Below are 27,846 nucleotides of genomic sequence, written 5' to 3' on the forward strand. Positions count from 1 at the left end.
GAATGCCCAAGCACCTGGAGGAGCAGCACTCCGTAGATATCAATGAAATGTGTAGACATTGCACACAATTTCCTTATGACTGGCAGAATGGCTACATCATGTCATAATCCTGCATCTGCAAACCTTTACACCGTGCCATCAAGGGCAATTTAGGAATGCACATTATAATGGACGGCATTACGGGTAAACGTACACAATAGCTTGTTTTTGCCTCTTTGCTAGCAGAGGGTTGAATAAAAAAAATAATTGCAAAATCCCTTAGAAACATTGGTTCGAAATAAAACACTTTATAATCAATCACAAAATTAGGTTAGACCCAGAATGTATGGCCGCATAAGAAAAGCATTAAAACAGAACACCTTTTACTTTACATTTTCCTTTGATTATGCAATAATGTACAAATCAAAACAGGCGTCTTCCAGGTACACAATGATGAGAAATAGCCTTTGCAGACAGCATGGATCATTTAGAAAAAGAACTGTAGAGGTATCTATCATACAGCAAACTGGTATATTCAAGTCAGGGGTGTACACCTTTTAAAAAAAACAATATTGTTAATTTCCATTAGTAAGACAGTCAAACTTTCAAAATGTGATTATATAATGTTTCTGCTTTCATTTCTACAAGTATAATGTAAACATTAAAAGTGGACAGCTTTTTATTATTCATTGGTTGTCATCTGGGTGGTCTTTTAATATAACCATGTGTCTCGGTTCTCTGGCAACATCTTGACATTGAAATCGCAATGGGAATCTTGCAATGCGTTTAACTGTCACGAGCTTGGAGGAGAAAAAAAGCCACACATGTGATAGGCAATACCAAACATGAAACGCAGCATGGCAGGTAATATTCTCATTCAAAGAGGACACACCACTGTAATTGGCATCCCAATAGCGACATACTCGTACATAAACAGAAATGATGTGCAAATTGTTTTGCTCACATGGATAAAAAGTCAGAACTGAAGCTGCAGTTTTGATTTAAAGTGCAGTATAAATTTTAAAATAGAAGTCTCCTACCTCTAAACAACTTTTTATTTATAACGCTCAATAGCAGAATGATCTTGTTACTTGAGAGTGAATATGAAATGTCCCAATGAGTGGCCTTTGAGCATACAGTACAAAGACCAAGAAGAAAACGGGATAGTGAGTAGATACAGCTGACTATGCCCTATCTTGGTAATAGTACAGAGGTGTATGTGGCGCTGAAACCAGAAAATGCACTGTTCAGGGCAAACATCAAAACTTGCTACCATGTCAGGAGATGAGAAGGGTAACAGTGCATTGTTAAAAAAAAGCAAAAGCATACACAAAGGCTGGAAGCACAGGACACCAACTTGCAAGAGAAACTTCACAAAAGGAGCCTAGTAACGAGCAAATCAAGGTAGATGTCGCTTTAGGGTGCTCAGGGCCACACTTGTGCAAACAGGCTAGCCCCTCAGCATGTTCAAAGAGCTGGAAAGGGACCATCTGCTCTCTACATTGCGAATTAACCGTATGAGGACACCAGAGGATCGGGAACCACAGTATTTGGTCACATCTACAACACGCAAAGTCATTCTACAGTCAACGAGGGCAAGAAATTCATATTGCAAGAGTGTTTTAAATGGCTTTTTTCCATTTAAGAAACAAGTTGTCTTGGGGTGAGAACCAGAGCACGACCCTAACAAAAAAATCACTTTCACTGTTTGCATGTTTTTAAGCACTGTATAGTATTGTTATAACACAAGACAGAGTGTGAAAACCAACGAGGCCCAGATACATTCTAAGCTAACCTTTTTCAGGTCTCGAGGCTTTACGATCCACAGAAAGGTAACAGGCTTAATGCTGTGCAGGGATTCACTGTGTACCTTAAAAAGTACAGGTATGAAGAACAGTTTTTCTGTATTCCGAACATGATATTTTTAAACTCCAGCCCCTTACAAAGAGGGGAAAGATTGAAGATGGGCCAGTACAATATATAAAGGAATACAAGTCGGGGGAGATACAACAGACGCTGAATGCATACGGTTTACGTTTTTAGGGAACAAATGTGTGCAATCCCAATCACGAAGGAAACAACCAATGATGCAAAAAAAAAATAAGAAAACACAACTTGTCAGGACTTGTGCCATCCATCAAAGTATTAGAATAATCACAAAGTGCACCCCCTCACAAATACACAAACGGATGTTAAAACAAAAAGACAGTTCAGGAGGAGGAAACGGAGGAGCACGGGGAGACCACAAAAACAGGCTGCTTCCAAAAGAATTTACAAAAATAGTGCAAATATAAACTCCTGAAGTAAGCTCGCAAACAATAGTGCTCAGTGACTGCTATCACGGAGCATCCAATTCATTTGATGAACAAAATAAAATATTCCAACAGCAGCAAATAATAATCAAAATCAGGATGCTGACTAGAAGTGTACATCAATATGTTTCCAGAGTTCAGGATGAACAAAGCCTTGCAGTCAAAGAACTAATATTCCTAAATTCGAAAAACGATTTTAAAACAATGCAGGATGTTTGTTACATTGTGACCAAATCCAGGCAGATTTCACGTCTCACTCCAAAAACATTTGAATTCAAACATGACACGGGTAAGGTGACTCAAGGGTGATCCTACAATCTTAATTACGCAAAAAAACGGAGATCACCTGTTCTACAGGGCAGGAAGGGCACAACCAGAAAACTTGAAGGCTGATCCCTTATTATAGATGTACATCAGTATGGGACCATGCACAGGGGGACTTGAATTCATCACAATAACTTTACTAAGAGCACAATGCACCCCTCGGGACTGTAAACGCAATATTCTTACAGAGGTAGTAGGTATGTTTCAAAGGCTCATCCTTGCATGCACAAACATACTTGGGAGGGTTAGTAATTGAACAAGTGACGGGAAACGCCTTTTCTACCAGCCTCAATCACAGTTTCCACATGAGATGATGAACTAGTAAAAAGAAAAGTGATTTCTCAGAGACCTCAGTCCCACAATATAGAGAACATCGCTAACTTACATTCACAACCTGTCTGATGTGGGTGGCTGTGTACCACCTGTAAAGATGAGCAACGCATGAATTTGACAAAAACTACATTTTCCTGGCCTTTCCCTTACCCCTAATGTATATCAAACCTGTCTTTCTACCGCAAGGCCACTGCAAAAGTGCCAAAGAGCAAGAGGACACAATTCGTTGCGGGACAATGCTTCACATTCACCTGAGCTAGTGAGCTCATCTCTCCCACATTACATTCGAACGTGAGCTACATCTTCTCAGAGGGCCAATCAAGCAGAATGCTCTTGTTCGGAGGATGCAAGAAGCTGTTGTCAGCACCCACCCATGAAAAACAAGGGAACATTTAACTTTTCAGTGCTTGGAAAGGGACTGCGGGGGGGGGGGGAGCGGGTTTGGAAATTCCACAGTGATTAGGGACATTGTTGTAGTAACCACCATACACAATTATATCCAGGCAGTAACATCATTGGACAAAATCTACAAATGTAAAAAGAAAACGCACAAAAAGAAAAAACACAACACATGATTACTCAAAACACAAAATCAGTTTTGTTAATGCTTTTTGGTCTCCTGCTCCAAATCAAAGATTTGCAGGAAACAATGTACTCTCCTCCTCTTCTACACAGCAGAGACAATACTGTTAACTAATCGGGTTGCTCTTACTTCCTGGTCAGTGCAGGCATGTATTCCAAATGGCAGCGAAAGTATCTCAGAGTCTAAGAACCAGCAGAAGGTGTTTAAATTTTGTACAAAAAGCTGGGAACGTAGTCAAACCTGAGCAAAGGTTGAAGGCTTTCCCCAGATTCCTGGAGATAATTCATTTTCAGCAGTTCTGCGAGATATTCCACAACCTTAGCATCCTCGTGGGCAAGTCCCAGTTGCAGACGCAGGAAATCCATCCTACGGGTAGCAATAGACTTGGGACTCTCCTTCTCATTGATGGGCATATGTAAGTGATGGCAAAAGCAATAGAGGAAAGCCATGGCGCACAGCTGGGTCAGCATGCTTTGGACGTGCAGGTAGTAGGTGCTCCCTCTTTTGATTTGCGTGCGGCGATCTGCCAGTCTGGAAAGCAGGGTGCCTTTATAAAGGGGGCAGCGTAGAGTCTTATTGTCAGCATCGAGGACACTGGCGTAGCGGATGTACCGGTTTAGAAAGTGCAACGTGTTGGAACCAGTTGGAGAAACCACTCTGTGAAAGAAAAAAATAATTACTAAGACAAATCAAGGCAGTAAGGACTGTAGTCAATATTTTTCAGTGGCATGTAATTATATTAGTAAATTATGATAGTTCTACATTTGGCCGGTAGGAAAGGTTCCAGAGTGGGTTTTTTTGGGCAGGGGTTTGATGTACGAAGTCTTGAAAACTGCTGGGAAAATGCCAAAGTGAGTGATGATTTGATGACTAATGTTGCTGGCACAGGTTGCGGATAGGATTTCTTTTAGAAGAGAAGGAGGGCAGGGATCTACGGGGATCCCGAAGGAGGCCTCACGTGCAATGGGTCTGAAGTGTTGGGAGAACCAGGTTTATGTGGTTAAGAGGATGACCGGGCCTTCAGAGGAAATAAAGTCGTATGTGTTGTGGCGGGCTTTTTTTGTTTTTTTTACAAAAGATCTGGTGTTAATCAGAATGCACAAGTCCGTTGGTAGGTTCATGCGAGGAGAGGTTGAAATCAGGGCGGGACCAGAGGAGGCCAGGGAGGCTAGCACCAGGTAGGGGTGATAAGGTGGTGTGGTTGTGAGTGTAGGGGAGTGCTGAGGCAGAGAAAGTTGCTGTGTAGGTGGGGGGGGGGAATCCACTGGGGGGAGGCCCACGGTGTAGAAGGGTCTGAGGGAGCAGGAGGGTGGCCTGGCCAGTGGTCTCCGTTCCGAGGAGTGGAGTGGAGCTGCAAGGTTATAGTCCTCGGGGTATTGGCGGTGTAGAGGTTAATGGAGGAGGGAGTGGGTGGGTGCGAGGAGGGGAGAGCCTGCTCTGAGGTATGAAAGTGGATGTGGATATTGGAGGTGGGTTAGAGGGAGTGCAGGACTGGGGAAGTCTCGGGAGACAGTCTTCTAAAGTAGGCGATGGGGTCAGGGCACAGACTTCTAGAGGGGAAGGGGAGTGGTGTCTGGTGTGAGTGCAAGTTGTGGAGTTTGGATGGTTGAGTTTGGAGAGGCCATAAGGGTGTATGTGAGGGAGGGATGCCACAGTTCTGGAAGACAGATGAGGTGAGGTGTGCAGTAAATACTGCGCGCAGGAAGTGCGATGTCAGTTTTTAGGACATTATGGGGTGCGTGTGCGTGAGAGTGTGTTAGAGGGCCAGCTGTGGCTAGGATTCCACAGACAGAGTTTAGGTATGCAAAGAGTGTTTCCTTGCGGTGTGGATGAGAGGAGTGATTGTGAGAGGGTCTGGAGGTAAGGGAAGAAGGTTCTGGTTGTGGGCAGGTGGCCTGGGAAAGTCATGTGGGAAGCTTGAGTGCATTAGGCGGGAGGGTGGGTCTGGGAAGACTAAGGGGGGGCTGTGGTCTCTTGGGGGGTCTCGAAGAGGAGGGAGGTGTGGCATGTAGGGGTGGGGTATGGATAACAGTGGAGGTGTTTCTGGTGCACCTCTAACTTTGGAGCTGTTAGGCATGGCTGGGGACCTGCAGCCACTGCCCTAAGGGGGGGGGGTGGTTTAGGAGTGCGAGAACAGAGCCGAGGGCAGTCGCAGTCAAGTGGGAGGTCCGCACTAGCGGGATGGGAGTGCAGATTGATCTCTTATCGGAAATGCTGTGTAGGCAGGGGCTCAGTGAGGTGGGATAGGGCGGGAATGCGGGGTTGAGAGACCAGTGCCTGAATCTGGCAGAAACAGAATGCAAGCCTACAACACTATCCCTTTGGAAAAGTGCAGTGGTGTCCTAAAACAACAGCGCAATTTACATTACAAACCCACAACAATACTCTGAGACTTAAGAAATTACATTGTCGCCTATCTGATTGTTGCAGCAGACCAGGGTCAAGGCCGGCAAGGGCAAAAAGGTAAACAAGGGTTGAAGGCGCCTCAGAAGGTGCCCTCTGGCTGAGTCTTTAGCCTGCTACCTGGGCAAGGCTGTCCTGGGGAGAAGGCTCAAATAAGGTGTTCCCGAACCACCAATCGGAGGCGAGGGGAGGCTTTGGGAGGGACCGAGGCTCTGGCCCAGGGGCCCCTAGAGGCAGCACTGCGGTGCTCGAAGCACTGGAAATATATTAATTGGAATGCCCGGAGAAGGACAAAGTACTTGGTAAGGGGCTACAAGTCCCTGCACTGAATGCTTCTGCTGTGCGAGGTGAAATCTAGGCAGATAGCGCACCTCGCCGAGTCTTTCTGGTGTTCAGGTCGCGTGACCTGGACCACCAATCAGGGGCGGGCAGTGAGAGAGGGAGGAGGGACCTGGCCGAAGCACTGCAGCTTTCTGAGAGCTCGATATATTAATTGAAAGGCACAAAGTAACTGGTATGGGGCTGCAAGGCCCTGCACTGTATGCTTCTGCTGTGCGAGGTGAAATCTATGCAGATGGGCCGCCTGAGTCTTTCTGGTGTCCCAGGTCTCGTGATCTGGACCACCAATCAGAGGCGGTGAGGGTCGGCAGTGGGAGAGGGAGGAGGGACTGAGTCTCTAGCCCAGAGGGCCCTGGAGGAAGCGCTCCGAAAGCTCGATATATTAATTGAAAGGGCCAAAGTACCTGGTATGGGGCTGCAAGGCCCTGCGCTGGATGGTTCTGCCGTGCCATACAATCACTCTTCCATGCATCCTAAATTGGCATTGGGGCACACCCTGCCCCCCCAAGCAATCAGAGATCTTGACAGGCTGGAAAATGGCCTACTCCTACGCCTATATACACCCATCGATAAAGTCGAAATGGCATGCCAGTGCTTGGCCGAGACGGGAATCGAACCGAACAAGACCTACAACTATAGCAAGTGGAGAAGTGCCCCAACTTCTAAAACATCTCATCTATAAAATGGTATTCTACTGTGTGAACCAGACCGTTGTCAATTACCACAAGAAATAACCTATCATACAAATATGTAAGGCTGGTGCATACAAGATCCCCAAAACTCGTTTTCTAGCAAACGTATTCCAAGTTGTGTTTGAGACAGCATGTATTTCTCATAATAACCAAGGGGGCCTTTCGTAAATAATACCGTTCTCAAATTATTAGGTGTAAACAAATAGGAATCAAAGTCGAGGGCATCAGCCCCACCCTCTTCATATGGCCAAATCACAACATCCCATCTGAACATACAAGCTTGAGTGGTGCAAAGTACACAATAGGGAAGACTGATCGTGGCAGGTAAATCGGGACATTGAGAAAGAGGTACAGAAAGCAATGCAATTTTATAAATAACAGTAATAATGTTTCTACATTAACAAAAAATAACAATAAAAACAGAAGCACACAGATAAAATAGAGTAATACAAGAAATCTGCCCCATCATTGAGATAACAACCACCAGCTGGAGACCTGTACTTTCATTTTATACAAAGCAGTCTGGTGATTAAATCTGAAAGGAGGCTACATATCTCTGCTTATGTGAATACTAACATTTTTAAAATGGTCATTTCTCCACTAGAAAAGTTGTTCACTCAAGGTGTGAGAAATCTCTAATGCCATCCACATTTCTAATGTTCATCCAATATAACAGGAATATCACAAAGCAGATAATTAGATAGATATTGTAACAGGATATTCTGCATACAGTGACAAACGTTTTCCTTATTCTCCCATCATTCGGGATACTGCGCGTTGGGACCATACCAATAGTGAAAGGCGCTATATAAATGACAATTACAAAACAACGTATGAGGTTTGCCTAGTGGGTGCATGGAGGGTTTGCAGTTGACTAAAAACTAGCCCCACAGGAATTGAAGAAAAAAATTAATCTGGCTCCTTTTAATAGGCCAAGAATTGACTGAAAGGGTCTGCAGCCCTCCAAATGTTTAAGACTACAGACATCAATCATTACTTTTTCTGCACCACTTTCCTTCTCAATCTCCACCCCCCTCAGCCCTTTTGCTCCCCCTCGTTCTCTTGCCCTAAGCACTTCACATGGAACATTTCTTTGCCTCGCACTTTGTAACAGCCGATTAACAGGAATCACAATATGCATTCTCTGGAGATAGGCATACACAAAAAACAAAAACAGAAAACAATCAAGATCATCATCTTTTTGCTGCGTTATCTTCCTTTTGATTTCATTTACCAAAGCGTAGTTTGTACACGGCACACTTTGTTGCGTTACAATATTATCTTCAGTGGTGGAAATGGAACAAATGTAAAGAGGGATCCCACAAGGGCGGGGGCGGAGTTTGGAGGAGGACGTGGAGTTGGCATTTAAACTCCACTTAAAAGAAATGTTCAAAATAAAAGTTTTTAAAACGCAATTTCTTTCATGCTGCTTCTTTCCAAACTTCGCACTACATCAATACCACTTGAAATCACTTCCATGGCAGTGGTGCACCCGCAATACTCTTGGTAATGCAGTGATTTTTAGGAAATTAAGGGATCCATAGACACGCTCTACAGTAGAAGGTTACCAGGATAGCTAAGCAGTTTGAGAGACCGCTGCTGAGAAGTTATATATTAAAAACTGCATGTTAATCATATGAATTTTTGCAATTCCTTATAAAAAGCAAGTGCTATAAAATGTGTTTGACCAGAGCAGGGGTTGGGCTGGCCGCTTGCTAATATTCAGAGCAGAGGTGGGGGCATTTCTGCCCCTGTAGTGAAAATCAAAAGTTGGCACCCATGAACCCACACTTTAATTTCCTAAAAACTGCTGTCAGCACAACAAAAGCATTTATTTGTGATTAATCAGTTTGATAAGCATGGAAAATCTATATGAATATAACCGGTGATAAAACACACAAAGAAAGGGGCACAAACATTACAGTGTTTTTGTCATGATCTCTGCTTCCAAAAGGTCAGGGTTTTCCCAACTCCCTAGGAAGCAGATCCATAACCCAGGTTCCGAGTGCCAACCAGTCCCAATTGGGACCTTTTGGACCCAGTCCTGGCGCCAGTGGCACCAGGCTCATAAATATGCCCAGTCCCAGCGCTGGAAGCGCCGGGCTCATAATGCTTGGGTGGACTTACCTGCAGCAGACCATGCTGCTTACTTGCCTGCCAGTTGAGCCTCTGATCCTCTTCTGTTTGGAACTACTTTTCCTGTTGGGTGGGGCTGGAGCCACTCCCTAGATTTAGAACACTGGAACTCTTCTGGAAGGCAGGAACTCTTTTCTTACCAGGAACTCTTTTCTTACTTAGGCGTGGCTGTGGAAGGAGACACTTAAGCACTACAGGAGGCTATTTAAACCACACCCGGTGCATGAATCTTGCTTTGCGTTATTCTGCACCCTCTGCAGCAGGACGCTCATCGTGTCTTCTGCATCCAGTCCTGGGCCTAAGGAAAAAGGCTTACCATCCTGAATCCAGTCTTCAGCAACACCTATAAAGACAAGAAAGAACAGGTTAGCATTCCGGCATCTGAAAGGCAAAGGCTTACCATCCTGAATCCAGTCTTCAGCAACACCTATAAAGACAAGAAAGAACAGGTTAGCATTCCGGCATCGGAAAGGCAAAGGCTTACCTACTCTTCGTGCGCTCCGGAGGTCTTCATTCTGCATTCCGGCATCTGAAAGACAAAAGCTTACCAACTCTTCGCACGCTCCGGAGGCCTTCGGTGCTGCATCCGCATCTGAAAGACAAAACAAGGTGCGTTTAAAGACATGGGGAACTTTAATACTCACGTGCCATTACTCCTTTCCACATCTAATCCAGTGGGTATTCCGGCACCCTGCAGCCGCTCCGAACTCGTACCTGCAAAATAAAAAGACAGTTAGAGCGCATCGTGAAGCAGGCAACAAGCGCTTACTCACATGCTTCCAGGCGCTTCTATTCATCACACGGGCTCCATCTTCAAACTCACTTCAGCCCGTCATCCGCCATCACCGGAACCCTGCAAAACAAGAGACATCATTACTAAAGACTTTAAAAAGACATTTGAATGACTCGAAACTTACCGTTCGTGCAGTAAACGACGGACAGCAGTCCTCTGAAGTCAAGAGGCCTGCGCTACCTATCCAGTGAAGAAACTGGCTACAGCACCCTGCCCCGAGGCAGATGGAGAGCTCGGCATTCACTTACCTAAGGTGAGAGCGTTAACCTTTGGGGTCTACAGGAGAGGAGAAGAGGAAAGAGATGGGGACACCCCAATAACCCCAGTTCATTAACCCCATATTTTCTATCTGCAGACATCTTACTCTACACGTCAGGCATACAGTGCACAGAGGTCCAGCCCAAAGAGCCAACCGGGTGCTACACATCACCTTTGAAGATACGGTAGTCGCCCAGTCAAGACCGGCGCCTCTGCGAGAATCAGGTGAGCGTTACAGTTTTTGTGTTAGTATGACAAAAGGAATGCATTTCAAAGAAAACTAGTGAATGCAAGTTTAAGCAGCATTTTTGAGTTTGGAAATGACTTTTTTTTCTATTATTGTATAAAATGCGCATTTGGAAAACAATAGTGTGCCCAGTATGTAGAAAGCCCGCTTGCAACAGTGAAGGCCCCCACCCCAGTGATAGTCATGGCCCATTAATTCCTGTGGTGTCCGTTTCAGACCAGAAGAAAGAAACAGGCCAGGCAAATAGAACTGCAAACGCGCGAGCGAAGGCTGGAGAAAGGAGGACAGAGCAAATTAGATCACCAAGACCGAGCCCCTAGCTCCCCTCGACAAAACTGGGGGTTTGGCAAAGCCTTGTCATGGCTTTGGCAGGCTGGGCCCCGAGACCCGGCCAGATATCCAGTGACGGATCTCGGACCCGGCAAGAGCCAGCCCATTGACCAGCACGACTTATGTTGCAAAGTGAGCTGACAGTTCAAAACCCATTCAGACTAGCGAGGATTCGCAGTCATGGTTTTTGAGGTATAGCATAAATAGCGCACTGCACTCCAACCTCCTGCAGGCTGAGAGAATGTGTCAAGGGTTTCAGAGAGCTGGCGCCTCATACCCGATTTCTGCATCTTGGCTGCAGAAAAGACCACAGTGTCATCAAAGACGGAGGACACAGGAATATCGCCCACAAAGTAATCCGTGGGGAAGATAGGGGGGGGAACACGAGGAAGTTCTCCCTGCGCCACGGGATGGTGCCCCAGATTATAGTGGCGCAAGGCACTGACCTGGGGCACCACAGTTGATAGATGGCCAATTCCAGAAAGAGATGGTTCCAAACAAAAATAGCAGGTAGTAGGCAGAAGCAGGGCAATGCACAAGGCAACTAGGAGGGCAGAGGAAAGGGACAAGGTCACAAAACCAGATAGTGAAGCAAGGGCCAAAAAATGGAAAGAGGAGCCAGAAAGGAGCAACAAGAAAACAAAACAGGAAGTGCCACAAGGACATCCACAGCATGGGAGATGGAAGAGGCAGAGAATAGCAAGGGGCGCAACCAACAGAGGACCTTGAGACGCACTCTTCCAGGGTTTTATGGGAGCGGGATGAGGAAGAAGCTGAAAACAATATGTTGCTCAGCAGCGCTAGCCAGTCGTGCCGGTCGCATGCGTAGAGCAAAGCCGTTACTTCGCTACACGTGTGATTCTTCCCAGATGGTGGCGCTCGCACAGAGCACTGATATCGCAGGGGTCCGCCCGGGCTCCCCACCTCCTGTGTCCAGCCCCGGCAGGTGACAAACGTGAGCCATGCCGCCACGGCTCAGGTGAGTGTGTCTGTTCTGCGGGCTATAACCATGTGTTTTGCAACAGCAGGCGCCAACGCGGCTAGAGCTCCCATGCCGTGTATTTGCCTCCTGGTCTGGGAACTGTGTGGAGTCCGAAATGAAAGTTGGACACAAAGTTGTCGTGTTTTTGGTTCAGGACTCACAAAAATGGGTTGGGAAAATGCCTTTCTGACCCTGCTCTAAGAGGAATTTCCATACCAAAAACTAAGGATCGGTGCAACATGGGAGACGGACACAAAAAAAGGTGAGACAAACGTCTATCTTTGCCTAACTTAACAAGAAGTTCCCTACCTAACAAACTAAGGCTAAAGGAAAGTGACCTAATCTCCAAAAGTAGATATCCCTCACCCTAATACATACAACAAAATCATACAGAATTATTTGGCCGTTCAGACTTCACAAAATAGCATATGAATTCAAACGTGAAAATCATAAACAAAAATCCATGTGACAAGATTTGAAATCCCTTCCCCTGGATCAATTCAGGATGTTCCAAATCTAAGTTCAATTTCAGGAAATCTCTTTTCACTAGCCATGTCCCACTCCAGGAAGAACACTCACTTTGTTCCTTCAAATATGTTCTTCCCATGGTAAAGTGATTATCTCAGTTCAAAAAATGTTTCACACTCTTAAAGGCATGGTCTAGTAAAAATTTGTATTGTCCCTACGGGTCGGCCATGTTTTTTTAAGCCTAAGTGGTTCGATTTTAGAAAACTTTCCTATGGACCTTACCCGAGTTTTCGTCCATTAAACGCACGCGAAAACAAGCACCAGGGAGCCGCCATTTTCTGATAATCCTATCTTTTCCCCGATCGCCCTGGCTGACCTGCTTTTGCGGCACTAAATCAATTCCCCCGCCCCTGAGCCTGACATTATCAAAACATTCATATTCCCTGCCTCTCCCCGTGACGTTACTGTGCTGCTTAGGCAAACGCGCCCAGTCGTCTTCTGCGCGACTCCACACAGAACCCGGAAACCAACACAGATCAACTCAACACAGCGCGCCACAATTCGGAATATGAAACTGTACTTTAAAATGAAACAGCAACACGGTACATTTGGTAAAGTACATTTATATGACATTAAATGTTTAGAGAATATTCAGCAATTGACATATGAACTCCGGAAGCCATTTATTTTCTTTTATCTGTATCCGCAATAACTGTTCCGTTTCATCTTGAGTCACGCGCTGTTCCTTTATGGTACACAGGGTGTTCATTTTCGTAAAAATAATCACTTTGGAAGCAGAGTGAACCGCAAGGCTGTTCCATCAACTAGGCACTAGTCCAGCCTAAAGGTTGATATGTTGCTTCTAGCCACTAGTATAGCGTAAGGGCATGTGGGCCCTTGGCGATCGTCCCATAATATGGTGATCGTGCTCCAGTTGTTGACACGAAGCTGCAGGTGTCTGCTGAAAAATCCATCCGCCGGTGTCTCAAACAGATGGCAGTGGTAGAAAGGGATCAAATACCTGTTATGAAAACAAAAAAATGATAATTAGTCTCGCTAGCCGAACTTCATTAATATTACTCATTTTATTTATTACGGCCGATCAGAAACTATTTGCTTGCAAGGATAGTTCAATGGAGTATGTTCGTCTCTAAAATCAATGCGAAAAGTAACGAGATAAATCGAGGCCAACACACAATGATAGACAGTCTACATGCGTGAGGAATGATATGATATATGATATGGCATTTGTAACGCGCCTATACTCAAGTGTTTCTAGGCGTGACGAGGCAGGTGGCGAACAACGGCAGACAGACAACGATCCTACTAGGCCAGGTATCTTTCTGATCGCGCATGGGGAAGGGCTGTACATGGTTAGTTGAATACAAATTAAATAATAGGGCCAGCTGGTAGCAAGTGCAAGGTAAATGCCGGGAGAAGGCGCTGAAGGATACAGAGACAGTCCCGTAGTGCAGGGAAAAGTGGCTGGGCCAAGGACCGAGATTGGCGAGACCAGTGGACCTGCATGCCCATGTGCCCACTACGAACAGTTTTACTTGCTTTTCCTAGCTCTTCATTCATTCATTTATTCATGCATCCATTCATTAAATCTTCATTCCGGTATAAAAGCGTGTAAAGATTTACTTACATTATATTTGAAATTTCCATTGTGTCTCTCCGTAATGCAGTCTGTAAAACGGACCGTGCTCTTGACAATGATTTTTCGTATACTGACCTAAAACTGAAACTCGGTCTAGTTTCTGAATTTTCTGCCTTATCGTCTCTTACGTCCCCGTGGTCTGCGAGCTTTGCAGCCCAAATTGAGACATTTAATTTTTGGCGGAAGGTCAGGGAAAGTATAAAGTACCACAGGAGTTGAGTTAAAAGTGAGATTTATTGTTTGTTTGTTTTATTATTTGCAATACGCAAGCCTCCACTCCGTTAACAGTGCGCAGCATTTACATTTACATGAGATGAGACATGAGAAAAATATATACATACACATATGTGAGGTGACACCCAGCTTGTTCGCCACCCATGATGGTGAAGGTAGGGGTTAGGTTTACAGGTACACTGTACAATAACATTTATTTACAAAAAGACAATCGTATTGCAATTATTTAAACCGGGATTTGTACTTCACAATCAGCTGTGCTTCGGGTGGGCATGGCACAGTCGCAATGTTCGGTGGCAATGGATCACTGCTCTGCACAGAAACATCCAAAATTCCATATCTGTGCTTCTCTAACACAGCAACAATAAGGCCTTTCACAAAGTCGAACTGCATTTCATCATAGACTGGTTTGATCACCCATTGCTTACTTCGTTTTGAAAACACCTTAGTGTAGCGAGGCATCCTTACTTTACCCCTAGTCCTAGATTGTTCACGTCCGACATTGCTGTTATGGGCCAAGACCGGTAGTAGAATGCGATGTTTCATGCCCCGAAAGCTAAAATGCAAGCGCTTTGGCCTGTACTTTAGGCACATATTGTGGAACACCTCCAAATCTCCTGTGTGACAGAATTCTGTCAGTCCTCTCAAATCTCTTGATAGAGTTTTGTCGAAAACAATCTTCTCAATGGCTTTGTGTGTCGGTGAAGATGGAATCAACCACTTCTTCTTCCGTGCCTCCTCTGGGGACAAAGGGCCATGTTCACATTGGTGGAAATGTTCATTTGCTGTCCAGCGGTGAACGTTGGTACAGTGGTGCATCAGTGACCGCCATTTTTCAAGTAGTATTTCCACTGACCCCTCACAAGTTTTTGAGCTCCACCAAAGATGGTTGGTTATAGAATGTGACCACTGCAAAATACTTTCAAAACCTTTTTTTTCCCTGCAGCCGGGATTTTCTTATTGATTGATTTAGCAAGATGCCATACGTCAAATTGATGTTTAATATGTGGGAACTGCTCTCTCATTGTCTTGGCAATTGAAACGTGTCTATCCGTGGCTATGAGGTGGATGTGCATTCCCCTCGATTGTAGATATTCCACTGATTTTATAAAACCTAGTTTCTCCATGGCCACTGAGGATGTACATTGGTTACCTGCACGACCACCAAACTCACAATTTTCTTACTATCCATGTCCTGAAAGTGGTAGGTGCAGTACTTGGCAGAAAATCCAGGGCTGTCGCACTGTCCATCGCCGGCTAGCCTGAATCGTTTGCCTTCGAATGTACTTTCTATTTTCCAAGCATCACTAATGGCCGGAAACAGATAATCACGTTGGTATGTGTAGTACAGCGCTTTAGAAATTAAATGGAGTCCCACAAACTGAAAGAAAGACTCTAACTTTCGAAAACTGGAGCCACTAAAAAGTGATGCAGCTGCACACAGTAGATTGCCTGCTGGCAGTTTCCCCAGCATCGGTTGTGCAGACCATGAGAACCTATGATTTAATCTACAGGCAGCATTTATTTTGACGTTACTGCCTTTTATTTGACGAGTCACATTAATCAATGGCTTTCCACATACTTTCCCTCTGATGGAATGCCCACATTTCAGCATATTTATAATATCCATCAAACAACTGTCGAATACAATGTATTTGCTCTCTTTCATTAGACTGTCATCCTGCGTCAACGTTGTTTCGGCCTTTGACGTTGTGGAGATTTCAACACATTGGAAAGTAATATCGCTGATATCAAGTTCTGATGCGTCTATGGATGCTGCGGCTGGTTCATTCTCTGTCATTTCAACATCTATTGCTTCAACATTGATGGGAGAACACAACAATGTCGACAGGTTTTTTGGTGGCAAATTTTTGGCGGGTGTAGATTGTGTAAATTGATCTGCAACTACTTCAGAGCTATCTTCAATACATTCAATAACATCTTCTTGTGGTGGTGCGGTCGCACTGTAGCTATGGTCCAATGCAACTTTGCTGTAGTCTCCAAACACAATTAATTCATGTTCTGGCCATTGGACATGAGCATCTCTAGCCTGAACCCGCCTCGCCTCAATTAATAGTTCCTCCATAGTGTACACGGTCTGGCAAGCCACATCTCTCATTCGCTTCACTGTCTGTGTGTGTATAGTTCTGACACCCACGGGTAACTGGAAGAGAGATTGGAAAAGGGATGTTCAGTTTAAACACAAGATGGAGTGTAGTAGAATTGACTGGAAAAAAACATAAAATAGTCCCCAGCACAAACATTTTTTTAAAGTTATGAACTGTTTGTAACTAACCTTTTTTTGTTTTTTTTTCTTTGCAACTTTTTTGACTCGACCTTCAACATCTGCACGCTGTAGCTCCGATTCGTTTCCGCATGTCCTCCCTTCCTCTTGCGCTGCAACGACTATATTTTCTGTATCCGCATAGACAGCACGGAATGAGGCTCCATCGTCTCCCTGAAACATAGTACTTTCATTACTATGTATCAAAATATTGTTAGCATAAAACACACGCGAGGACGAACACACAGGTACATCTCAATAGCCAAATACGATTTAAACATTAAGTGCAACAATCAAACGACAAGTATTCGACCAGTGATGATCTATTTCGATGGAACTGTCAGTATCCATACCTCTGGCTCTGCATGGACTGCCATGAATGGTTGTATTGGAGAGGAGGCATCCGCATCTCCCTGAAACACAGTACTTGCATTAGTATGGTTTTCAATATTGGAAACGTAACACACACTTGGGGTCGAACGCACAGGTACATATCAAGAGATAACCGCGAAAGATGCAGTGTCCAAAAGAATCAAGGAAAATCCAAATATGATCACATTTCATCGACTTATTTCAACGATTCCTTTACATCTGCATCATCTAAATGAGATGTTGTGATTGTGGTGGAAGCTCCGTCGTCTCCCTGAAACACAGTACTTGGATAAGTATGGTTTTCAATATTGGAAACATAACACACACTTGGGGTCGAACGCACGGGTACATATAAAGAGATAACCGCGAAAGATGCAGTGTCCAAAAGAATCAAGGAAAATCCAAATATGATCACATTTCATCGACTTATTTCAACGATTCCTTTACATCTGCATCATCTAAATGAGATGTGATTGTGGTGGAAGCTTCGTCATCTCCCTGAAACACAGCACTTGCATTAATAGGGAAGAAAGTATAGCAAATGGAATCACGTTATATGATCACGCATGATGGAGCTGTCATTATCCATACCTCGTGCTGCTGAAGAATATCTATGGATGTTGCAAATGTAGTGCGCACTTCCGAAAGCTGTTGCGCCGATTCGTATACTTGAATGTCAGGCTCTGCATCAAGTGCAGGGGTTGACGCTCCATCAACTGCCTGAAACATAGTACTTGCATTAGTTTGGATTACAATTGTGAAAACATAACACACACCTGGGGTTGACAGCACAGGTACATATCAACGGCTAACCACGAATGAAACATTGTGTAGAACAATCAAACGACAAGAATTCCAGCTCTGATGATGATGCTCGATGGAGCTGTCAGTATCCATACCTCTTGATGTTGAAAAACATCTAGAAATGTTGTAGATGTGACGGACGCTTCAGCATCTCCCTGAAAGACAGTACTTGCATTAGTATGGATAACACTAATTATAACTGAAAACAAACACAAGTGGACGATAACTAAGGTGTATATCAATTGGAAAGCAGTAACCAAACATTCGGTAAAATAATTACACGATAGAATAAAACTATTACTTGACATGCATAAAACAAGTATGTAGCGGATTAGCCTAGTAAGATTACCTGATACGCGCTAGAAGTGGTTGATAACTGCGACCACGTCAAGGATGTAGAATGTTCTTGCTTCAGATTCAAGGGATAGTCAAGAAGTTGTAAAGGTCAATTAATGATTGATAATGAAATGCCAATATTAAAAATAGCCATGTAAGCCGACAGAATACTTGAAAAATGCTCAATACAGCACAGTTCCCTGTCCATATATATATATAATATATATATATATATATATATATACATACATACATACATATACACACACATTGCGTTTGTGGGTTATGAAATCGAAAAAGAATATATTGATAAATGTCATTATTCAAAAAACTATACACTCATATCAATATCGAAATTATTACAAGGGATAGAACACCTACAATATCAATGAATCCATTCGGCTACACACTACCGCAAGGCCGAAAGCTAAATCCGGACACTTGACTCACCGGTGGCGGAATGTGGACGAATAGAGGGGGAATAGCGTTTTCGCGCAATTTCCGTGTCGTTCGCCGTTTATTCTTCTTTGTTAACCAAGAAGTTGTGTACAGGTCCAAGGAAAAGTGCCGGCTGCAGATGCGGTATCGATCACCCCTCTTGTCCTCTAAGACTTGTTGGACTCTACTTTCCAGCTCATCCAGTGGGTATCCGCAATGTCTGACCCATTCTCTTATTCGATCAACAGTTTGAGAATACATGCATTGTAGTTCCTTCAGATTTCGCATGGGTCTTCGAAGGGCAACCGCTAATCGAACAGGCAGGCATTGTTGATAAATCTGAAAAGTAAATATCGACATTATTATACAATCTTCAAGAGTAAAGATTTGATACAAAAGTAAATGAATCATACAATGATCAATGCAAGGTTTGTTTTGGTCGCAGGAACTATACCAGTTCATTATGTGCTGCTTAGTATTTGCATAAATTGCAGAAATGTATAATTGATGTGACTGAAATCTGAACATGTGACTCGTCCCTTGGATGTTCTGTCTTGCACGAGAAGGAAACATGCTTACATTATAGACTGGACCCCCGAAGGATGCAATTCAATGACAATAGACACAGATGAAAATAAATAGATCTATTGATAGCATAGCAATGGAAACTCAAGTCAATACCAATGAGACCATAGCACTATTGTGTACTCTACTCGAAAATAGATAGAAATTTAAAAATCTGCGAAATATGACCAGGATACATGGCCTTACCTTGACCAACAAACAGGTGGATTCAGCAAGCAGAGCAGTAAGTTGCGGGAGAATAGGTGGATGGCCACAGGTAGCGCACTGATGGGTATGCTCGAAGCGGTCACAGAAGTTCACGGATAGCACGACGACGAGCAGATTAGCATAGATCTCAGTGGTTCCCAGGTAGCATGTTCAGGAGTTGACTTGCAAAGCACAAAGATGTTCTCATGAGACATATCGAGTGGTTTTTAAAGTATTAGAAACTGGGGTGCGTTTGTGAATGAATGACGTATGTATGTCGTGGTATTAGGGGGGCGGCCTGCTTGAAGGGGAGGCCTGCCTGGAGACACGGGGTCTGAGGAGGCCATGTGACCGATGGCCCCTTGGCGTGGGACACCTTTTGAAGTGTACATGCAGTTTGGCACCTTGGCCTTTCGCGCCCCCGACAGCCCCCCATGCCAGCGCGCATCCACCGGCGCGAACCGCCTTTATATCAATATACAGTATATCGCCTTTATATCAATGATAGTATATCGTTGCTTATCAATAACAAATGCCACATACCGGAGATTCTTGTGAGTACAGACCCACACTTCAACCGGTGTATTATAGTGGTCAAGACTGTATAATCCAATGGTAAATGTTAGTATAGATATATGTGTGACTTTTATAGAGACATAACCTACTGAAAGACTTTGAACAAGTGTGTTTTAGTGCATGCATTATCGAGAATATGTTATGTTAGCTTAGATAGATAGTGACCACCCTGCTTCACAGCAACCAGACCTTCACCCATTCGGAGCACAGATGTCTGACGTCCATCCTTGAATGGAGACACACTTGATTCATTTAAAAAAAATCGAGACAACCGTTGTTAAAATATATGTGGTGTTTTATTTTGTATCTTATTTTCATGACACAAAAATACAAGACTTTAAAGATTATACAGGTCAGGTTGCAGCACAGCGAGAGAAAATCCCCTGTACTGACCGCTATCACTCGGGAACGTTTCTCTAATGGCACGAACGGCACAGGTGGGTATCACTCTTCGAACGCGGTGTCCAAGCCTCCCGTGAAGCCACCATGTAAAGGAACGATAGGCCACCAGCCTGTACCACCTGTGAAAAGGAATGAAACAAACTGTTTTTAAATTACCAAGATAAGTTTAATAAACGTTTGTTGTCAATGACAATTCTTGTAACTAATGGCATTTTACACGGACAAATGCTATCTAGACAATGCACACTATTCAACGATTTACATGCGTTACAATGATATGTAGATGTAATTTTGGATATAGTAGAAGACCATGAAATAGGAGTGGCATGACAAGCAGAGTATACTTACTCGTTACTCGGATTACGAGGACGAACAGTTGCTCGAAGTTCGTGCATAAGCACCATCATTATTCTCAACACGGCCCGTGTGAGGCAGGCTGCCCTGAAGTCTGGCAGCTCGGTGATGCATTGCGGTCGTGGCTCGCCTTCCGAAATGTAGGCCAGGCATCCAGAGTTTTCTCGGCAGCAGCAGTTCTCGTCCTCAGTTGGCATTAGCTTGCACCGATTGCATGTGCACCAGGTGGAGACGCCGTCCATTCGACTAGGCCCAGGCTCTTCATCTGTTGATTCGTCCTGCCAACTGCCGTCCGAATCCCCATCGTTTTCGCGTGCTTCCCTTTCCAGTAGTTCCTCCTCGGTATACTCGGGCTCGTACATGTAAGGCATTATTGTAGCCATTGTGTGTTAAACAAACTAAAATAATTTATAGCGGTGGTACTGGTATCTGTTCACACGGGCTACAAGCGGCGAAGGTAGCTGACCAGAGCACTGAAACGAGTCACAGAATACTCAAAGTAACACAGAGAGAGGAATGGAATCGAAAATCGATTGCTGTGTGTTGTGAAACGGTCTGTTTATACTTATTGAGGAGAGAGGCGTCCTGCCATTTCCATGGCGACACGTCATTAGCTGAAGCGCAGCGAATGTTGACACGAGACGTGCTTTGGCGTTGGGAAATGGGCGGTACGAGTCTGCTGATGACAGGCTCAGGGGCGGGGGAATTGATTTAGTGCCGCAAAAGCAGGTCAGCCATGGCGATCGGGGAAAAGATAGGATTATCAGAAAATGGCGGCTCCCTGGTGCTTGTTTTCGCGTGCGTTTAATGGACGAAAACTCGGGTAAGGTCCATAGGAAAGTTTTCTAAAATTGAGCCACTTAGGCTTAAAAAAACATGGCCGACCCGTAGGGACAATAAACATTTTTACTAGACCATGCCTTTAAGACAATTGTCAATGTTTTCAAAACCTTCCGCTTGGTGAACCAAAAAAAAAAAAAATTCATTCATCAAGTCAAAAAGTCAATGTTAAAGTTCTTTTCTCGGAAGACCAATCACTTTTTATCACATCGCATTTCTTCTAGTTAGGATGGTTCCATTCAGAAAGTTACACTTAGTCAGGGTGGTTATACAACAGTTCATCAAAACACAATAGTCTAATTGCCACTTTTCCACCACAACCTTTTACCACATTCACAGTACTTCAAATAATCTTCTTCCTGGTTCACTCGCCTACCAGGACTAGCCTTGTCCCTTTCCTGGTGTACTTGCCTGCCAGGATAAAAATCCCACAACTTGTACTCTGTGGTGAGGCTTGTTCCAACCTTTCCACACTTAAATCCTCAATGGGGAAAGGTGAACCAACAACAGCTTCTTGGGTAAATCTTTCGACTTGCAACACAATTGGCTTACAACTTCTTCCCCAAAATTGCTGTACATAAGGACAATGATTCTCACATTGATCTGTTTGCCATAGGCAATACAGTTTATAGTTCTCTCCCCACTGTTCCTTTCTACAAGGAGGGCATTTCTTCGGGACTCTGATTTTTTTCTACACAACCTATTGGCTGCTGCCAATGTAGTTTACAACTTTCTCCCACTGGGCATCTTGCTCTGTTACTGCTACATTCATGTCACTCTCAGCTTTCTTTGGCTTTGACATTGCGTGGTATACCGTCCCGTTGTTGGATATCCTTCTTTAGGTAAATTGTATTCACTTTTCTTGATTATTGGCTTTGGCAATGCAGGTTACAATATTCTCCTATTCGACATCTTCCTTTAGGGGGGTTGCATTCACTTTGCTTTAATCTAAAAGTTCGGTATTCAAAAAGGTTCATTTGTACACAGTGGTCTACTTCATAGCACCACGGCCGCCCCTTTATCAGCCCAACTCACCTGTATGTCCTGGCATCTCCTGACTTGCGCCTTCTGCCTCTTCACTCGTTGGTACTTCCCTGGCGTTTGACAGCTCCAGTCAGCCTTCCACTGCTCGTGCCATCAATGGAGCTTACACCGCTCCACGTGCACTCTAGTGAAAACCTCACACCGGGGCGAGATGCAAGACACAGAGCGCTTCTCTCTCTCCAGTGGGACAGCTGGCTTCAATACCCCTTCCCGCTGGGAGTCCTCTGCATCTTCCAGTAACCCTGACCTCTGCCATGTTCTCTACATGGCGTCCCAGGAACCCCAACCTCCGCCACGTTCTCTTCACAGTGTCCCACTGCCTGCAAAGCGGCAGATCCAGCCTCTGCTTCCTCCTGCTTGGCCCCCACCTGAAAGGCCTTTAAAGGTCCCGCTCAGGCGTGGGACATTGCAACAACTGGACTTCATTATAGTTTGGTAACTCTGGACTCGTCTTAGTACTAAGAGCATTTTGGAACTTGAAGTCCATAATGTTCTTAGTTTTTACATCATTTAATCCACTCTGTTTGAATGATTTATAGGATCTACATTTAATGGAAGGCTTTAAAGGAAGTAATGGTTTTCTCTTGGGTTTATAATCCAAACACAATGCAGAATCATAACTACTAAAAGTAGTTGGATTAACTCCCTATCCATTATTTACATAATTTTCATGTTTCCAAAAAGGGCTCTCATACTTGGCACTTTGGATAGGTCCGGGAGGGGAGGTCCTACTGTGACAACATACCATTAAATATGCAGGCATTATGAAAACCTCATCCTCAGAAGAGGATGAATACCTTGTCTCTCCTCACCGAGTCACTATATTCCCTTGGCAGCCTCACACGCAATACCACCCTCCCCACCCCGGGTTAGGATCAGGTAGCGGCTGCCTTTCCCTGACCACATGGGAGAAGACTTCAGGCTGGGATTCTGGGATGACGCTGCAGGATTCATCATACTGTCAGGATGTGAAAATAAAAATAAAAAACTGTCCTTGTGTCCAATCATTCAATCCTGACCCTCACACTTCAAACCAAATTAGAAGGTGAAAAAGGGAATATCTTTAACCTAGTTATTGTAAAAAGAGTTAATTAAGAAAAACAGCTGCAACGTAAATGTTTGCCAAGGTAAAAGAACCTTGGTTCCAGAAGGGGATTCCCTTCCCCTGGTTTCTCTCTCAATTCAAATACAAAAGGTATTCCAAAGTCAAAATAAGGTTTTAGTTCCAGGGAGTTCCCTTCACCTGGATTTTCTCAGATTAATTAACCGTTTCAACAAAATAAATCACCAAGAATAGCATGACTTGGATCCAAAGGTTTCAGCCCCCAGTTCTTGATGTCTTTCTTGGTTTATAATAATGCTTTTGTAATTCATCCACACCAAGCCAAGGATTTTTGGTCTAACAATTCTTTGTGTCTTTCTTGGCGCACAACAATCCTTTTGGTTACAAAGCTCCTTAGCCTTGTAGTTCCGTCTTTCAACGGTTCCTTTTTTGATTAACAGTCATTTCTTGGGATTTCCTGTTGATTTGCAACTGCCTAGTATACCCCTCTCCCAAGACTTCTTGTGCACTTGTGACTGCCTGGTTTACTTCCCAGCCAGGACTTCTCATGTACTTGTAACTGCCTGTTTTACTTGCCTGCCAGGTCCTCTAACATTTATAGGTAAAACAGTTCCTCTTTTGAAGAAACAATTGCATAGATCTTCTTTGATTCTGTATATGTGGTCGTTTCAACATTCGCTCTCAAATCTGCATTCCATACTGTCATATATGGTTGGAGCTTGTATTTGTAATATTCCTTCTTGGTTTACAAAGAATATTTTAAAATATCTCCATTTCTATGGTTTTCAAGTTTGCAAATTGTGTTTGGCGCAGTCACCAAAACGCCCCGGGTACCCACTTTGCTTGGGTTAACTCACCGGCTCCGAGTGGCGTCTTCGGTCCAGTTTACGCTTACACAGCAATGTTTGCTGCTCACTTTCCACTCTGGACTGCTTCCACTTCGTTCCTGCCTTCCTTCTGGCTCCGGTAAGTGAAGTGTTGCTTTCTCCGGCTGCCGGAGAATCTTCCCTTTGTTGCTGGTGGGTCTGCGCCACGTCCTGCTTGCGCAACGTCTCTCTGCCTCGTTGCTGGCGAGGCCTTTGGTTCTGCCACATCGGTCTCTGCTCCAGGGGACCACACGCTTCACTGAGAGGTACGACTTGTTCCAAACAGCAGCAGCCTCTTGCAATTGATTTTCGATCTTTAAACATCACAGCAAATAGGTGCATTGTGAATACAACTAGCATGTTCATTGAGTTTGAAGCTCTTTCTGCTCTGTATTGCTCCCTTCTTCCTCCTCGTCCCACTACTTGGGTAATTGTGGGAGATTAAGTCCATTGATGATGACTGAATTGAATTACTTAACAAATTACTTGTAATCTTTCCAAATGATGAGCCAGTTCTACATAGATAATTAGACCTGGAAACAGTCTTGGAGCCTTTACCCCTTTGTCTAGGGTTGGAAGTTTGGTTAAAAGGGCTTTGGGAAAAGGTTTTACAATGTTCCCTAGAAGGGGGTATAGATGCATGCGAATAGGCCATTAAGGTTGTGGGTATTAAGGGGTCTTCTTCATGGGTAAATGGGGAATTGGTAAGAGGAGTACAGTTTATGAGATTAGGTTAGGGATTGTTCTTAGTCATAAGGAGGAGGTTTCGGGTCCCTTCAATGGCGGAAATAGCACAGATAATCCGATGAAGTCAGGACACTTCCCCAGAGGCTGTCTCCTCCCATGTGATCCTCAAACAGCCACCCCCAGGGTCAGGATCAGGTACTTGCTGTCCTCCCCTGGCCAGATGGGAAGAGGTCACCAGTGGGAAATCAGTGACGACTCCATCGGATTCATCAAAGAACCATCACAGGGCGTAAATGAATGATTACATTTGGAGCTGGCGGAGCAGTACAGAGACCCAGACCTCTCAATTTTTGATTTCATCAACAAACTTTTTCAAAGGGAAAAATGCTTAAAAATAATTAAAATTGGGAACTGGCAGGCAGAGTGTACACGGTCTGGTTTCATTTTCTTTTAATACTGGCACTGCCGACCTAAATAGAATTGTCCTCCAAGTTCACAACCGCTGGTGCGACACAAGGAATCTCTGTTTTCACCACTGAAAAGAAAAAAAAAAAAAGAAAAAAAATACACCTTGTTCAGTAAACGATTCTTTTCACCCACTAAAAACCCTTCCCAAAATATTTTAGGACTGGTACAATTATATAAACAAACTACAGTCCTAGGAAACATGGGAATCTGTTGGATAGTGGCTGGAAAAAATATATATTGTTTACCAAACAAGCTCAAAATACTACATACCGACAAGTTTACAGGAGTCCAGAAGAGAAAGATCCAAAACATATGAAGTTCCTCACCTCGGACCCTGCAAAGTCTGCAGCCACCTCATCTACACCAAGATCCCATCACTGCAAAGCTGCTTTGACATGCAAGTAATAAAACCAGGAGCTGAAAAGAATCTGAACTCGATAAAGTAGAAGGGATTCAATATCCCCTTCTCCAAAGACCTTTAAAATGAACAAGCACCCAAAAAGAAGACGTTCTTCCTCTACGTGCTACCGTGAAAGAAATTGAATATAAAATTTGGCCTGGTAAAATCAGCGATGACTGAGATCACACACAAATTGTAGGATTAATGTAACCCACAGCAGCTCTAGCTTTGCAGCTTACCTACGAAGTTCAGATCCACCATCAATGGCAAGTGAAAATGGTATTGGACTACTACTCCACAGTAATCTTTCTATTGCCTGCTGACTCACATAATATAGCATAAAACTTAGGATTCTAAAACTGCCAGCACCAGAGATGGCAGCTTGAAGGCTGTGCTCCTGTGCCCTGCATATTATTATCTGCTACAATGACTGGCCCTGGTCATGTTGAAGCATCTCAGCATGCAAAGAGGCAGAAAGGAGAAGGCGATAATGAAAGAAGAGATGATAAACTGCTTGACCTCCTAACTAAGGCGACTGTGGACATTGCTGAAATTAAACCAAGCTGATCAACGCAGAGGAATGATACATGGAGCTTTTGACAAAAGTGAAGGATCATTTTAATAATGTAGATGAAAAAACTTTTGAGACTGGCTGATCAAGTGAGGAACTTAGAAATTCAAAATGAGAAAATGAACCTTAAACTCTGAGCAAGAACATTTTTCCAGAAGGAAAAATATAAGTATTGCTGGATATCCAGAGAACGTGGAGCAGGGCAAACCTATGGCCTTTTTGGAAAAGGCACACATTTCAATGCTGAACTTGGACCCAAAAAGTACCTCTGAAAATGGAAAGAGCTCACAGATCTCTGGGACAGAAATCTGCATTGGGCCAACGACCTAGGTACTTTATTGTAAAATGTCTGAAATTTCCTACCAAGGAGATGATCCACAAGAAATCACGTGAAGTTGCTTATTTATCGTGGGGAGGTAACAGGATTATGATTTTTAGTGAACCGAGCAAGGATGTGCTAGAGAAAAGGAAAGGCTTCAACATGGCAAAAGAAAAAGCAACAAACAATCTGAAATACTACATAGTGTAGCCAGCTTTATTTCAGGTCACTTTGGAAGGTCGTATTCACTCATTCTCCGATTATAGGAGTGCTGAAGCATTTTTATCTGACCTGGATATTGAGCCTATTGAGGCCGGGTATAATCCTCAGAGGAGTGTGACTGCATAGAAGAAGAGATCATTCCACCCCACCCCCACCACCCGAGTATCCCTTTTAATTTTCCTCTTTTTACTATGTTTTTAATCATATTAACCTTTTTTTCTTGGTTAACTTTATTATTGTTTATTGTTATTTTTGGATGGTTGAACATGGGATAGCCGTTGGTTTCCAATGTGTTTATTTTTGAGTGTCGCACATTTTGCAACACGCAATGCCTTCGATTAGATTAAAGCACTTTGTGATGCTGTGTGTGTGGCTACGCATGCATACGTGCCATGCGTCAGGCATCAAAGCTGAGCATGTTTCACTACCTGAATGGGTTGGCCGTACAGCTGCGGAGGGAGGAGAGCTGCTTTGGAGGACTTGTTGGAGGGAGAATGGAATTGCAGCAGTCCGATGGTACCCAGTGGCATTGGATGACAAATGTAACGGGAAGGATCTGAGAACTGGGAAGGGCCTGTTGTGAAAATGAATGCGGTGAAACGTGTGAATATTATAGAAATGCCGGATTTCAAACTGTCGCCAACACAATAGTTCCAGTGTCAAGGGTTGTTAAGGGTGTTGTATATTGTACGGTTTACAGCCTTACCATTTAGGTGGTTTGTATTCTTTTGGGAAAATGCCAAAACTGGCAACAAAACTGCAGACTATAGTCAATACAAAGATTGCAGCGATATCGTGGATTTTTGGGGTGTGGACAAAATCTGTTTTTGTATAGCGAGGCAGCTATCTGGTATAAACCAGGGTTATAAATAGACAAAATATTGAACTGGCGCAGCTGGGTTAATAAAGGCATATTCAAAATTGGGGACGTTTGGCTGGATGAGGAAATTATACCC

The 27,846-nt window shown here is 43.9% G+C and overlaps 1 protein-coding gene across 1 annotated transcript in view; it reads right to left on the reverse strand.

Moving 5' to 3' along the window:
• Positions 1-267: 267 nt before the first annotated feature.
• Positions 268-27,846, reverse strand: part of SMCR8 (SMCR8-C9orf72 complex subunit) — a 76,875-nt gene continuing 49,296 nt past the window's right edge. Inside the window, exon 2 of the mRNA XM_069645690.1 lies at positions 268-4,188. Coding sequence (XP_069501791.1) covers positions 3,735-4,188 — 454 coding nt within the window. The 3' untranslated portion in view covers positions 268-3,734. The remainder of the gene's footprint in view (positions 4,189-27,846) is intronic.

Source organism: Ambystoma mexicanum, chromosome 2p (assembly GCF_040938575.1).
Source record: "Ambystoma mexicanum isolate Mex_15411 chromosome 2p, UKY_AmexF1_1, whole genome shotgun sequence".
NCBI classification, from domain to species: domain Eukaryota; kingdom Metazoa; phylum Chordata; class Amphibia; order Caudata; family Ambystomatidae; genus Ambystoma; species Ambystoma mexicanum.